The 15,704-nt window shown below is 46.6% G+C and overlaps 2 protein-coding genes across 3 annotated transcripts in view; one reads left to right on the top strand and one right to left on the bottom strand.

The window, feature by feature from the left end:
• LOC118907323 (ribonucleases P/MRP protein subunit POP1) overlaps window positions 1–5,470 on the top strand; it is an 89,381-nt gene extending 83,911 nt beyond the window's left edge. For both annotated transcript variants that reach the window (XM_057497872.1, XM_036875785.2), the window contains 2 exons: window positions 2,028–2,369; window positions 3,320–5,470. In XM_057497872.1, coding sequence (XP_057353855.1) covers window positions 2,028–2,369; window positions 3,320–3,974 — 997 coding nt within the window. In that variant the 3' untranslated portion in view covers window positions 3,975–5,470. The remainder of the gene's footprint in view (window positions 1–2,027; window positions 2,370–3,319) is intronic.
• RIDA (reactive intermediate imine deaminase A homolog) overlaps window positions 1–12,735 on the bottom strand; it is a 51,598-nt gene extending 38,863 nt beyond the window's left edge. Inside the window, exon 1 of the mRNA XM_036875750.2 lies at window positions 12,732–12,735. The gene's annotated coding sequence lies outside the window, so the exon portion shown is untranslated. The remainder of the gene's footprint in view (window positions 1–12,731) is intronic.
• Between the last annotated feature and the right edge of the window lie 2,969 nt (window positions 12,736–15,704).

Genomic DNA, 15,704 nt, shown 5'->3' with positions numbered 1-15,704 from the left:
CTCTGAGTGTAGGATATTTGAAATTGATATTTTAAGCTGGAGCAGGTGTAACACCAAACTAAGCTGTGACCCGGAGAGTGGGTTGTTGGGGTGGGTTGGAACATGAGAGATGTGAAATGAGGCAGCCCAGGGTATTAGAAGGATGCTATATGTAGATGCTGAAGCCACTGAGAATGATGACAAGGGTTAGAATGGAGGGGAAGGCAGTGTGGCGGGTGAACTGGGGTGTATGGGAAGTGGCTAGAGGACTTGGCCGAGGAGGGAGAAGCCATGGTTTACTTGGTGGTGTGTGCTTCAAGGGAGCTGGGTCTGGGAGGAGGAAGGAGAAGAAAAATGGTCTAGGGGCACTGGGGGGACACATGCACACCCCAAGGCCCATGCGTTGTGAACAGAAACAGCCACCACTTGAGAGCAGCTGTAGGAGAAAGTATAGACTTAATCCTGTAAGATTTCTGGTTAAAAAAAAGAAGGAGCACACTTCCAGGATTTGATGTACTGTTGACAGATGGCTGTTTGTACTAATTTAGTATTTCACCAGGAGATATGAGAGGTCTGTTTTCCCTCACTCTCAGTAACCCAGGATATTGCCAGTCTCTTAATATTGACAAAACTGAGAGATGAAAAAATGGCATCTGATGGTTTAAAATTTTTGTTTGTTTGTTTACTAGTGAGATGGGATATTCTTAAGTTTTGTTGTGTTTTCTTTGTTTTTTACCATTTTGTGCTTCTTTTTCATAAATTGCTCCTTTATTTCCTCTTGAAGGTGTCTGGATGAGGCAGGTACCCTGGGAGTGTTTTCTACCAGCTGCCCCTCGTAGGAGACCAGATCACATTTGTTCAGTCTCCAGAATATAGGCTGAAATTGAACCCCTGAATGAGTGTAAAGGGTCATTTCCATTTGGGGTCCTAGGGCACCACACACAGTAAGAAGCAAATGGGGGAAGGACTGCCTGGGCACGTGCCGGAGGAGACATATGTGTGATGACATGGTCTGGGGTTCCCTGAGACTCCTCCAGTCTGGGATGGCCAACAGCCAGGCTGCTCCCTAACTTTTGGGGTGAGGAAATACCAGAGCAGGCCCTGGTTCTCACTAGCTTGTTGTAGTTCTTGTGATAGTTGTCAAAGGTTCTCCCTCATTCATACACACATTGCTGGAAAGGTCAGTTAGTATTACCCTTGTGGGAGGCAGTTTGGAATTCTCTCATAAAATTGCAAAATGCTGATACTCTGCTTAGCAGGTCCACACCCAGGAATTCATCCTGTGGATACACTTGGGCTTGTGCAGCATGTTTAAGATCATTTGCTGTAGCTTTGTTTATAGCACCAAAGCTTGGAAATAACCAAAATGTCCAGCAATAGAAGACTATTTAAATAAAGGATGGTATAATCATACAGTGGAATAAGATATACAGCCTTTTACAAACAAAAGAGGGATCTCTTGATATGTTAATATAAAAAGATCTTCAATATACTTTGTTAAATGAAAAAAATTAAGTTAAGCAGAAAGTACTGGATCTGGTGTGCCACCATTTATGTAAAATGGGCAAAAAAGGAAAGAAAGAAGTCCATATATGCTGGTGTATGTACATAAAATGTCTCTGGAAGGATCTATTAAGAAACTGGTAATGATACTGTCTCTCTGGATGGCAGCTGAGTCACCACAGGTGAAGAGTGACAGGGAAATTTCACTCTTTTTGCACCTTTTGAACTTAAAACGTTGTAAAGGCTCAGAGACATCTTCATACAACTCCAGGGGCACCATTTACTTGCAGTCTTTCAGAAAGGGCACTCCTGGGGCCGTGCAGTAGCTCCACGGGGCTACTTTATGGATGCATTATCTATTAAAATAAAAACTAAGGAAAATAGAAAAGCTTGGCCCATAGAGTTAGTTATTATTCTTTATCATATTTCTTGGGTAATTTTTTTGTATGTTTGTTTTTTAACTAGAGATGTTGTACAATGGCCATAATTTTAATTGTCCAATACTAAATTTTTCAAAATTCGTTCTCCTCTTTGATTTTCATTAGACGCCCTCCTGCAAAACGGCCCAACTATGTTAAGCTTGGCACTCTGGCCCCTTTCTGCTCTCCCTGGGAGCAGTTAACTCGAGACTGGGAATCAAGAGTTCAGGCCCAAGAGGAATCATCTGTAGCTTCCTCTCCGAGTGGTGAAGAGAATGACTTGAAGCGAGTTGAGGTGCCTTGTGCGCCCACGCCTGAAAACACTCATCAGTGGTCTGATGAAGTGGGTACGTCCCTAAGTGACTCCAGTGAGCCCGAAGGAGTAACGATGGACACAGGGTGTCCAGCCCAGGCTGCGGAGTGGATAACGGGCCAGGATACTGCTGGGAGGCTCCTCTGCGTTCTTAGGTAAGTATACACCATTTTGGGTACATTTTGGATTGCTGTTTAATCCTGCCCAGGCTACAGGATGTAAACGTCATCATTCCATCATGCAAAAGCCCAAGTGAATTTATGGACTTTCTGAAAGGAAAAATCTCAGTGTATCATAGAGGGCCCAGGGAAGTGGCTAAATCACATTTGATTTGGGGCATGATACTGATGAAAATGATTAAAATATTGTCATCAGTAGACATAAACTTAGGCAGTTGTCTTCTATGTGTGTTGCATTTTGCCTGCTCACAGAGCAATGCCCTCTCCAGTGTGATCTGAGGGAATAACTCTGCAAACTATTAGTAAGCAGTCTTCGCTTTAAGTCACTGAATCAGATTTCTTCTAGTTCCTTTCGAATGATCTGAATTTGTGGCTGATCAGGTACCCATTCTTTGTGATGTCATCATGTCATAGAGGCACTGTGTCAAATGTGTTCTACTCTCAATGCTGCGGCAGGCTATTAGATTTTGCTTATCAGCTACCCTTTATTCTGTGCTCTAATTTATAAAAAGTGCTCATCCTCTTGCCTTATACTTATTTTCTTTACAGTAACCTCATCATTTCATATCCTTCTATTTTCCTTTTCACATTCCTGTCCCTTAGTTTCTTTTCTCATCGAAATATCAGCTCCTTTTTAATCCTCTCACTGTGAGGACAGCCTTAGATTCTATTCCACTGTCTTATTTTTCTCTGATTTCAACTTCTTAAGCCTTTATTCCTTCAGTCTCAGAATAGTAGATACATAAAAAGAAATATGTCATTATGAAAATGTCTTAATATATATTTTTAATTTCTTAAAAATTACAGGTTTGGTCCTTTGCTACAGAGTATAAAAAAATCAGATTAGCTCTAGCGATGCCCATTCTTCTAATTGCATATTTTCTCCTTGAACAAAATATCCTTAAAAGTGTTTCAACCTCATGTAGGAGTAGAAAATCACTGAAACAACTGTCAGCCTGGTGTGGGCCCAGTGTTGGGGACAGCTGGGCAGCCCGGCGAGCTCCGGCTAGAAGGCAGCAAGAACTGACCAGAGAGGCCTGTCTGTCCATTTTGAACTGCTTTCCCAGGGCCCTCGTATGGGTCAGCTTGTCCCTGCTCAGGAAGGGCAGCCCTGAGCCACACACCATGATCTGTGTCCCAGCCAAGGAGGACTTCCTCCGGCTCAGTCAGGATCGGCTCTATTGTGGACCTCAGGAAGCCAAGCACAGCGACCCATTCAGGAGCAAGATCCAGAAAGAGAAAGAAAAGAAGAAAATAGAGAAGAGGCAGATGCGAGGACATGCTGCATCTGAGAGCCTGGCAGGGGGGCATTCTGCAGCCAGGTACTGTGCTCTGACCCTCGGCTTATGGGCAGGCCCTCTCCCCGTTCTGACTTCTCACTGCTCCAGAGCTCTCCTTGGCTTTGTCACACAGGGAGATTTTTCCATGGCTGTTGGCTGTGGAGAAGCCCTGGGGTTTGTTAGTTTGACAGGTTTGCTGGATATGCTGTCCAGCCAGCCAGCCACAGAGAGAGGCCTGGTATTGCTGCGGCCTCCTGCCTCTCTGCAATATCGGTTTGCAAGGATTACTGTGGAGGTGTAAAAGCCACTTTACACTCTTGCAGAGTAGAGGTAATAACTGTTTGCCAATCTCCACCATTGGGGGTTTTGTTTTTTTGCTGCCTTCTGTTTTGAAATATCATGTGAAATTCCTTGGAAACAGGAATAAAAAAGCATTATGTATTATGCAAATGATGAAATTTTTATATCATTCCAGTAATATTCTGTCTTTCCCTGTCCTTGCTGTAATGCTTTAAAATTATTTGGCATATATTGCCAAAAGCTTTTATATTTTGATCTCTTTCCTTGGTCTTTATAAGTCTTTCTGAAAATAACTCAAAGCCCTACATTTGCTCATCCCCTTTTTTATTAGAAACAAAGGGCTGTCAAGTGTATTTGAAAAACCTTATAGTCATGTGACAAGCAACAATGGTTGTTTAATGATTTGTTACACAAGAGGAAGACTACAAACATCTGGCCTCTGTACATGAAATATGGGCTCCTGTCTGGTCCACGTTCAATTCTGTACTGTAATCAGCATTCCTAACACTTTACAGCATAAAGAAGAAAATCATGGAAAATTTATTGCTGCCTGTTTCGAGGCAGGCTTAGTTTATGGCAAGAATGTTGGGATAGAATTAGGAAGGGGGTCTGATTTGTACTGACCCCTTATCCTCTTTGCTGTTGACCAATACGTGATCCTAGGAGTTAATTTTTCTGTGCTTTTTGTTTCTGTAAAGAATTTCTCAAAGCCGTAGAGGAGCATTTCTCAAAAGATGTTTCATGAAACGTGTTATCAAAAAAAAAAAAAAAAAAAAAGATTCTGAGGTCAGATTGATTTGGGATACTCTGGGTTAAACATTGAAGCATTTCTTTTTAAAGGACTTCTAGAACCTTCCACGTGGTAATGTACATTGTTAATCCCCAGGATGTGGGTAATAGCCTACAGTATTTCCTAAATCTTTTTGATTCCAAAGCTCTTTTTCAAGGAGCACTCTGTAGGGCCAGTGTTTTAAGAACATGCTTTGGGGGATGTGGCTGCACAGTGCATTGCTTACCTCTGCAAGGTGATGATGAGAATGATCAGCTGCTTTTAAGACATGAAGGCTGGCTTGTCCAGGGTGTGAAAGAGGTCTCATCCTCTCCCTTAGAAAGGGTGGCATCATCATTGCCTTTTTTCACTCACAGAGGAAGAGGTGCTCATTACCTTTGAGTTGCTATGTATATCTCACTCAGTCCCTTATTTTCCCACCATAAACTTGTAGCAGAGCTTGAGTGGGATTTTCAGAAAAAATGTAAATGTACAGTTAGGTGTTATTCCTTGTAGATGCATTGACTTTTCTCTCCTTGGGTGGTAAATGTCTTTGGGGACGATGCTTTGAGGTGGGATAGAGCACATGTTACAATACAGCAGCCAATGAAACCCCTGATGTTTCTCCTCTCACCACGCCTTGGAACGCATTTGTGTCCAACCCAAATGAGACTGCAACAAATAGTGTAACTTAATGGTGTCTGTACTCAGAATAAATTAAAATGTCACCTGATGTTCAATTACGAGTATTTATTGGACCACTCCTCATTTGTTTTCTGGACTCTAAGACACTTCATCTGTGGCTCTGCTCGCTTCATGACAGAAGTCTGAGCGTGCTGTGAGTCACCTGACCTTTCTCTGTTCAGCACCCTGCCTGGGGCCCGCTGCCCCTCCTCATTACAGGGGATAGGGCATGATTGCTCTGCTTTGTGGAAGGAGGTCAAAGAAGTATGTGGGGAAAGGATAGACTTGACTTCCCAAACTGTATTCCTGGAGCACTGTTTATTTTTGAGAGAAGTGTTCCATGCCTAAATAGATTTGGAGAAAGCTGTATACTCTATCCTTCTATGCAGATTCATAGTGAATGAGTGTAGTCAAGGCTCTGCGCATACCTGTGGGATGGAAATCTCTTTTACGACCCCTCCCCCACTTTTGTTTTGTTCCATACTCCATACCTATTGTCTGGAATACACTTGGCAAAACACTGTACCAGAGTCTGCACACATGCAGTAAATAATCCATTTCTGTTATGAACAGGACTGATAGGATGGTCTTATTCTCTATAGCAATGAATGAATGAAGCTGTTTATTTTGATCCTACAAGGTGCCTGCCCTTGACCACAGCTGCAGAGTTCCTAAATAAGTATGTTAGGGCCCCCCTGCCCTTTTGTGCAGGCCTTCTGAGTTCACCAAGTCAGGAAGTGTTCTAAAAAGGAGAGATGTGAACTTCACACCTGGGAGCCAGCTTCACACCTGAGTTGTGTATGAAACAGAATTGTTTCTTTCTATGTAATTATGCTCTTTTTTTATATGACTCAAGTCATACTTATATTAATAATTCTTATTCACTGTAGAAAACTTAGCAAATGCAGATGAGAACAACAATAACAAAATTTATATCATCTGCATTTTTACCACCCAGCCATAACTGCTGTTACCTTTCTGGCTTGTACCCTCCTAGCTTTCAGATGTGAATAGTGTTAGTTAATTGCTCATATAAAAACCCTGTAGTACATTTGCAGCTAAAGTGCATTTGTCAGTTTCCAATGGAGCTTGATTAGCAGGGACCCCAATGTTCCTACTCCTTTTACTGGAAATAGGCAGCTAGTAGGTAACTGCCCCATCATGTGCTCTAAGTAATGCTGCTCTCTTGGCAGCTACAGCCCTAGGGTGAGTTCTTTCATACAGACAGTGGAAGTGAGGTGGGCAGTTGATGGCTGCAGGGACTCCACAGTAGTCTGAACCATGGTCAGGACTGAGCTGCTTGGCAAATAATAGAAGATAACAAAGACTAGCAACTTCAGGTCTCTCGGAGCAGCAACCCCAGCCGCTCAGCAGTTCTGGTCACTACAGGCTTTCCTGGAACAGGAGGACCACAGTTGCTGGTTTGTTGACAGCAGTGGCTTTCAATCCTGGCTGCACATTAGAATTACCTGATAACCCTAATCTCCTCCCAGAAGGGAATCTGGGACTGGGCCCTAGCATCAGTATTTTCTTAAAGGCTCCCAAGCCATTCTCATGTGTGACTTGGGCTGAGGACTGCAGCTTTAGGAGATCAGGCTACTTGAATCCCCTGCACTTCAGGAAAATGTGTTGGTAACGAGGCTTTGGAAACCTTAAACTCCTGTGCCCTTAGCAGGCCCAGCTCCCAAGGTCTGTTGACTACATTGTGAAGTAGCCATGTGGGGACTTAATGATAACGCAGTGGTGAGAGCTGGGTGGCCCTGAGAGGGGGCATCTACTTGGGGAAAAGGCCTGTTTTTGGAAAAGAAAACAGCCTGGCTCATTATTACATAATCATCACTACCTTGGAGTATAAAATGAGGTCTTCTACTGTTTTGTTTTCTCCCCGTGAGTTTCCTTTCAGATCAGCTGCTCTTGGCCTTGGCTGCAGGTTGGATGTACCTGAGGAGATTTCCAAACCTGGGTGCCCAGGCCCCACCCCCAGCAGTGCGGATTTAACTGATGAGGAGTTTGGCCTGGACATTGGGATTCTTAAGAGCTCCAAGAAGTGACTTGCAGCCAGGGTAGAAAACCACTTTTCCAGACTTTAATATGAGGTTCCAACATAGCTGGGCAAGGACACAGAAACTTACCCGTAGTGGGGAGCTATGCAGGGTGTGAGTAGATGTAGGCTGTCTTGAGCAGGGCACACGGCTGTCATTGATGCCCCTGGTTAGGGTCCTGCTGGATCTGAACAAATAGCCAAGTTCACTTAATGAGATTTTCCCTCCCCACCTTTCTTAAAAGTAAAATTGACCCATGGGCCATCCTGGGTAACACAAAGTAAGAACTTATCCTGCCCATCTGTGTGCTTTCACTTAAGGAATTGTTTACAAACATGGAGCTCTCCTAGTTCCTTCTCTCCAGTTTCAGCCTCACTCACTCTGCATTGAGCACACTGGTCTTTTGGTTCCTTGAAGAGCCAAGTTCTTGGCTCCTCCATGACTCGAGTGACTAGGCGCGTGCTCTGCCTTCATGGAATGTTCTCGCCCCTCCTTCCCCACACTTTCTGCACCCCTATCCCTTCTCATCCTATCCTTCTGAGCTTGAGTTTATGTTTCTCAGAGAGGTCTCATCCTGCCTACATTATTTTCTATCACAACAAGGGGTTTATTTCTCAATGATATCACAATGTATATAGTAATTCTTTTGTTATCTACTTGTTTATTGTCCACTCCATTAGATATGAGCCTCACAAAGGGGAAACCATGCCTTATTTGATTACTGTTGCACCCCAGTTTCTAGCCCAATCCTAAACTCATACCTGTGTTTATGTTTTTGCTGAATTGGTGTTGATCAGCAACGGTGAATTAAAATGTATAGTAACTTATCACGTGCATATATTGTAATGGATTCATGAGCCACTAGATGGTGCCAAAACCTCATTAGAAAACAGCCTGCTCAGGAACACCAGAAGCAAAATACAGTTCAGTCGTGTAGTGTGTCTTTGGAAGAGGGGAGTTTATGAGGCTACAGATCAATTAATATTCTCTCTTTGGGGCTGACCCATACTGTTAAAATCCTAGTGTAAAGAGGCTCCATGAGTTTTAAAGAGGAACCTAGAGAAGAAACAACTTTTAATGTTCCTATCTAAAAATGAATCTCATCCACAATAGACTTGCCCCCCAGTCATGAGCTGAATGCCCCAAATGATGGGGAGCTCATTACTTTACAAGCAGATGCCATCTCCCATGGTAATACTGACGGGCAAACTGCCCCATCAGCCCCAGCTAAAGCCCATCTTCCCTGGCTCCTTACTTAACTCAGCTAACATTGAGAAACAGGCCTTTCATTTTCAGAAGTCAGTTACTAACCTTTTTGTTTTTTCTTCCCCAGGCTAAACAAGTCTCATGTCTTTAGCTTTCCTTCTCTTGTTCCCCACATTTCACAGAGGACCTTAAATTATATTTTGGGGCAGGACAGTTTGTTCTCAGAATCATCCTGCACGGCTGCATGAGCCTCAGGCAGGGCTGCTGGCTCTCCGGGGCGTCTCAGGGGTCCTGGGTCGCCGTGCGCCCTGCCTGAAGCCTCCAGCCTCCTCCTCCCTTGCTCTTCAGGATTTAGCGCTACTGCTTGAGCCATGTGTGAGCTTGGTTTTCCTCAAAGCTGAGCCTGGGATGGCTTACCTGCAGGTAGTTTATTTTAGGGAGTGACCTAAGGGGAACAGGACTGGAGACGGCAGAGTCAACTGAGGAAAGAGTGGAAGCCGATCCAAGCTTGCATTTTTCAGCTGGTTACCTGTAGGGGGTGCGCCTCTGAATTATCCACATGAGACCCAGAAGAAGGACTTTATTTACCAGCTCTCAGTCCTACTGGTCAAAGGTTACCCCGGGGAGTGTTCATTCCCTTGTACCTCCCGGTTTGCACAGGTGCCAGAATGGCTGAGTCTGTTCCGTAGGCATCCCATGGAAGGCCAGCAAAAAGCCCCAAAGGTAGAAACAAGAGGTGTAGCTATGGCAAGGTATTGCTGGGCTACTCCTGTTCCCAGCAGGTTGCTGCAGCAAGGGCTGAACAAAAAAGTGTGCTGAGGGAATGTGGGCCAGGGTAAAAGATGTCTAGCACTGAGCCCTCAGAAGACAGGGTGACTACTTGCAACTGCAACTTTTGAAGAACCAAGGGGTGTATATGTCGGGGTAGGGGTGGGGGTGCATGGCAGGAAGTGTCAAGGGTGCTTGCTGACACTCTGGAATAAGTACCAGCAGTTGGCATGTAGGCTCTGAAATTGAACTTGCCAAAGTGGGGAGCAGTTATGGTCCAGCCACTGCAAATCACACAGGGGATCTGTGCCAAGAGCCTTTCTCCCTTTTGCCAGCATTGCCTGGCGCAGTTCTGAATTATTTCCCATTGTATGCCTGCAACAGTCATTAGGAAATAAATCCCAAGACTATTGTCTGGTAAGAAAAGAACCCAGTGATCTGCTGGCTCTGGGCTGGCTTTCCTGCCAACCTTGCCCAGCTGGCTTCCAGCTTCCCTTCTGCTCACCACCACCACATGACTTTTCCTCTCCCGTCTTAGCAGTTCCTCTCTCGGCTTCCTCCATGCCTGTAGTCCAGTTTATCTGTTTCCTTAGTAAAAGGTCGGGGGAGGGGGGATTGGTTACTATGTAAAACGTGGCCCTGAGACCAGCAGCATCAGCATTAGAAATGCAGCATCTCAGGCCACATCCCAGACATGAAACAGGTCTGCCCTTGAACACAGTCACTAGGGGTTTCATACCCACAGGGAAGTTGTGGGAGCAGTGGGTTGTCAGTGGTTTCTGAACCTGCTTATCATGGGAAGCATTTGGAGGGGTTGCTAAAAACAAAGTTCTGTGCATCTGAGTGTGGCCCTGAAATATATCATTTTTACACAGCTCCATGTGTAATTCCAACAGGTCATTTTTGGGATCATGCTTGAGAATCACTGGGGTAGGCATCTTTTGTGTTTTTCCACTTCTAAGATTCTGATATTTTTGCCACTGACTTTTCACAAATGTGAATGTCACCCTTTTTGGGTGGTATGAATCAGGGGGACCTAAGGTTGGTTGGTTGGTTTAATAGTGAGGCCTACTTTCTGGTTGTTGAATATTCTGATCAGGAAGTTGTTTTTCTTCCGACATCTAATAGATGTCCCTTTAAGTAATTGTGGGACTCTGCTGGGCCCTGCAGGCTCCCACAGCCTCATGCATTGGGGACGCTGTGGTGGCGCCTGGGGTTGTGTTTTGTCACAGCCCCTCAGCTATTCAGCGCTGGATGCATGTGTCTGAGATGCCAGGGCCTGACTCCCTGGAACTGCTGTTGAGAGATGGAGCCCGCAGCTCTGACCTCAGGGGTTAGAGCGCCCTTGGCATTTGGTCTCCTCAGGCATCTCGGATGGCCCCTAGCCATTCCTGTCCACCTACATCAAGCCCACACAGGCCGGAGGGGCCCTTGAGAAAGCAACTCCAATCCTTTGGCCTGGGAGCCTTGCCTGGGGCGTCTGTGGCAGCATCCACCCCCGTGAGAGGAGAAGAGCTGAGCAGGTTTGAGCTAACTGGCTCCAGGAGCTCAGAGCATTGCAAGCTGAGGGGACGGAGGCCGACGTCCCCAGGGCACCCCCCGCCGGACTGAGGCTGCCAGGCAGCCGGAGTCTCCAAACCAAAGACCAATGGCCTTAGAACAACCTTTTGGAGCTTGCTTGGGCTCTCGTTTGAAGCCAAAATAGCTCATCCCATAAATTCCTTTATGTGTCATTAATTGTTTTCTGCTTATCTGTGGCCTGTAGAGTTCTCCCTTTGGCAAAGAATGGAGAGAAGGTAGGAATTGCTTCTTACCAAGAGCAGAGCTTGGCTCCCCAGAAAGCATGTCATTCATTCAGGTGATCAAACTGGGGATGGTGTGGGGGCGGTGCCTCCACAGGGATGGGAGTGGGGGCCAAGGGGAAGCTGGCCTTCAGCGTGGGGTGAATGAGAGTTGGGGTTTGGGGTTTTGTTTTTCCTGGGCTAATATAATCACAAACAGAGGGCTCTGACCCTCCCCAGAGGTCAGAGGTGAGGGTGGCTGTGGGCTGGGTGTCTGCCATGCTCCCAGTCTGAATCTGTGGGCACAAGTCTGAAGGGGGATGGAGAGTGGGAGGAGGGAGCGAAGTGACCCCAGAGGCAAGCCAGGAGCAGGGATGGCTAGGGACCCCCAAATCCCAGCATGACACTTTCTTCATCACAGTCACCAGTGGTCCTCAGTCTCTATCATCCTGAGGCATGGCAGAAATTTCTAACTAGCTTGGACTGTGGAATGGGTTTTTAGTTACTTTATTCAGTCATTAGTAAAGAGGGAACACTGAACACTCACTGTACATAAAGATTTATGTGCAGTATTTCATTTACTATTTATAACCACTTTTAAATTTTTCTCTCCATTTTACAGATGAGGAAATTGAGGTTTAGAGAGGTTCAGTAATTTGCTAGAAAGACAGAGTGGGGTTTGGGCGCCAGTCAGCTAACTTCAAGTCTGAGTTCATAACGGCATGCCACGCTGGGCTCCCTCCCGTCCTCAGCCATCCGGGCCGTTACACACGGGGCTGGTGCTCTGTGCTGGGCTCCAGAAGGGCCAGATAGAACCCCGAATCAGGCATGGACTTGTCCTTAAGCAGTTCAGAGTCAACGGGGTGTTGCTTTGGTGCCATGTGAAGAGGATTTTGGCTCTTCGTCTGGAATGGGAATCAAGTCTTTCTCATCTGATGTTTTCCTTAGATGGCCCTGGGGTCCCAGTAGATTTATTTCATTTTTTTTTCTCTCTTTAATTTTGTTCTGATATGTTGCTATTATTTACGACTCAAGCACCAAGCACCACCCAAACCATTCATCTTGCCATCGTTAGGCGTTTCTGAAAGGCGTATGATTATGTCTCCCAATTGGCCTGCTCGTGTTTAAAACATCAGCCAAAAGAAAAACAATAAAATACACACACAGCCACCTCTCCACCCAGAAAGGAGTGGGTATGCCACTAGCATCCTCTTTCTGAGCCTGGAGAGGTCGTCGGGAAGCAGTTGCTTCTCCTTCTGCTCTGCCCAGCTTTGGTCTTCGGAGGCTCTGCTCATTTAATTCTTTTAATCTTGCCCATAAATCAGTGGGCCTTGCTCCCCAGCCGGCATTGCTCAGCCCTCTGCTCCCGGCCGCTCGCGTGGGCCTCTTTGGGCATAGTTATTCAGTCCCAACAAGGATTAATGTTAATCTCCTGTTCACATGATTGAATCAAGAGTTATTCTTTCCATCTGTCACCCCCCAGGCCAGAGTTGTGTTGTCCTTTCTTCCTCCCACCCGGAGGTCTCCGAGGGCAAACAGTGACACCCTGTCCATGGACACCACAGGGCGAGTGGGAGCAGCTTCTCCACAAGCATCTGGAAGGCACAGAATATTAAGAGATTGGGTGGCAGCTGCAAGGCCCTGAGCAGACAGACGTTTTGTCCGACCCCTTCCCTCATTTTGCCTGCCAGTGGAAAACAGCCCCAGATAGGGAAAGTCACATGTGCAAGCCCACTCCGTCACACAGCTGCTTTGTAGCAGAGCTGGGACCAGAACCCAGGTCTCCCCACAGGGCTAGGTGCTTCTCAGGACCAACTGTTTGTACAAAACATTTTTTTAGACAGTCTAAAACCACAAAGGGAGAGAGCGGATTGGTCTTCTGAGCTGGAATTCTGCTTCTCCTCCTCCTTTCTTTTGATCTTTCCAGCTTTTCGTCAGCAGTTCTCCCCTCTGCATGTGCTTTCAAGGAGCTGCCGGGAATGCTGGCAAGTCAAAGGCTTCCTTCAAGTCCTGCCCCTTCCTGGCTGGAAGACCTCACGCTAGCCACTTAAGTGATCTGACCCTCAGTGTTCTTGTCAATAAAATGGAAATAATGTCTACCTCTCTATCTCAAAGTGAGACTCAAAGGGAGCTATAGAAGCACAAATGGGTTGCATTTTTATTTGTTGAGCACTTGATTCATGCCACTCACAGAGCCTTAGCTTACTTTATATGGATTATGGTCTTTAATCATCGTGGCAGTTCTATGAGTTATCTATTGTGGTCATTTTGTAGAGAGGGAAACTGGTTCAGTGAGGCAAGGGTCCCAGAGCTACCTGGGATCTGTAGAGAAAATGGAAGTTCCTGTGGCCAGGATTCTCACCTGACCCTGGTTGGCTTGCTCACTGCACATGTGTGGGCAATACGTTGTTATTGACTATATAAAGCGCTCCACCCAGTGCTCTGGGCTGCATGGATGCAGGAGAGCAGAGGCTGGAGTGGTGGCAGCCCCGGGGACGGAGAACCCCAGAGATAGAGACCTGCTTGATGCGTGCAAACTCGCTCTGAGGTGGATGGGATTCTAGTGCTTGACCTGCCACCATGGGAATAAAGTTGGGTTATAAACCCTTTCACCCCAAGAACATTGTATTGTCATTTTTCAGTCTCACCAAATCAAGAGTAAACTTGCCCATGGCTGAAACCCACTGGCAAGACAGGATCCAACCTGTATCTGTCAGTGTCCTTAATCAGCATGCTCTTTGGTAAGGATTCGCACGCCCCATCTCTGCCCCCTTGTCTCTTACATGCCTTCTGGGTTCTCACAGTGACCTCCCATTAACGGTCCCTTCGCAAACAGGGGTTTAAGGTATCATGACCAAAATAACCCTGGTCAAGGCAGTGCCTGTCCAATCTCAGAGGATTCATAAGGGGAAGGAGGCGGAATGAGGATGACCAGCTCTGGATCCCTGTTTTCCTCCAAACTATGGGCATGAGAGGATGATCAAGACAGGAGAGAGGCGGCTCCCCGCGTCGTCTGAGAAGGTGCAGTTCCCAGAAATGGCCGCGGGGTGGCGCCATGGACCACCACAGGCGCTGCCGGAGTCGCCGCGAGAGGGGCCTCGTTCGTCCCGGGACTGCTGCTGTGCTTGGCCGTTTGCGGAGGCTCAGGAAAGCCACCCCTGGAGGGGCACTCAGTTTTGGTGTTCAGTGCCGCCGGGAATTGGGCGGGCTTTACGTTCCTTCCGATTCAACAGGCGTTTCCGGAGCTCTCGCGGCAGAGCAGGCTACTCTTGGCGAACCCAGGGGCCTGCAGGACCGCGCTGGCCCCTGGGAGCTCACAGTCCACCTAGGGAGGCAGATGTGCACACCATCGCACACTTCACAATGAATAGGAAGAAAGCAGGACAATTTTTCGTTTTCTTAAAAAAATGCTAAAACTTGTATTTTCTTTACCACAACCAAATGGGAACTTCGTGCCTTTCCAGACCCTCACTCTCCCTGGCTGCTCACTGAGAGTGAGACATCCCCAATAGAAAGTGTTGTCTGAGATCCCAGGGCTTAGATGAATGCTCTAAAGACCAGTAAAGGCCCTCCCCACTAGCACATCCCATCACTGTAACCAGGCATCCCGCATCTATTGCCCCCTGCACCGCAGATGCCAGCCTCTCTGACCTGCATGCTCTAGCTCCTCCTCAAAATGCGGCTCAGTCTCCCTCAGCATTGCTTTTCCTGAATCCTCCAGAATAGCTGCTCCCTCCTGTGTTGTGTGCTTCCTGTAATTGGGCATTTACCATGTCCAGTAGTAATCTATTCATGTGCCTACGCTGCTAAACTGAAATACCCCTGAGGGCAGGGTCCCCGGGCTGGGATCGCCAGCACCCGGTGCAGGGCTCAGCAAGTGGAACATGCTTGTTAGGCACTTACTCAATTTAACTGAGTTGCTTGAGAGAGAATGCACCAGATTTTTTAACACTTATTACCTAATTCAATGCAAACAACATCCCTGTGCACCTGGTACTGTCAGCACTGTTTGATAGACAAGACAATGCTATTTGCAGCAACAGATAAACCCTGAAATCTTAACAGTTTAACGCACTAAGCAGTTAGTCTCACATCACAGTCTGATGTGAGTTGGACAGACTTCATCCACGATGAAGCCACTTTACCTAGAGTACATCTCTCCAAGACCTCTGTTTTAGTCTGCTCAGGCCGCTGTGACAAAGTGCCACAGCCTGGCTGGCTTATACCGTAGACATTTATTTCTCACGGTTCTGGAAGATAGGAAGAGCAAGATTAAGTGTCAACAGATCCAGTTCCATGTGAGGGCCCTCTTCCCAGTATGCAGAGTGCTGCCTTCTCACCATGTCCTCACATGGCAGAGAGAAAGAGACAAAGAGGGAGAGGGTGCTGGTCTCTTTATCTTCTTTTAAGGACATTAATCCCAGCATGGAAACTCACCCTCATGACCTCATCTAAGCCTGATCACCTCCCAAAGTCTCCAC

This window comes from Manis pentadactyla, chromosome 3 (genome assembly GCF_030020395.1).
Source record: "Manis pentadactyla isolate mManPen7 chromosome 3, mManPen7.hap1, whole genome shotgun sequence".
NCBI classification, from domain to species: domain Eukaryota; kingdom Metazoa; phylum Chordata; class Mammalia; order Pholidota; family Manidae; genus Manis; species Manis pentadactyla.
This window is presented reverse-complemented; position numbering and strand designations above follow the sequence as displayed.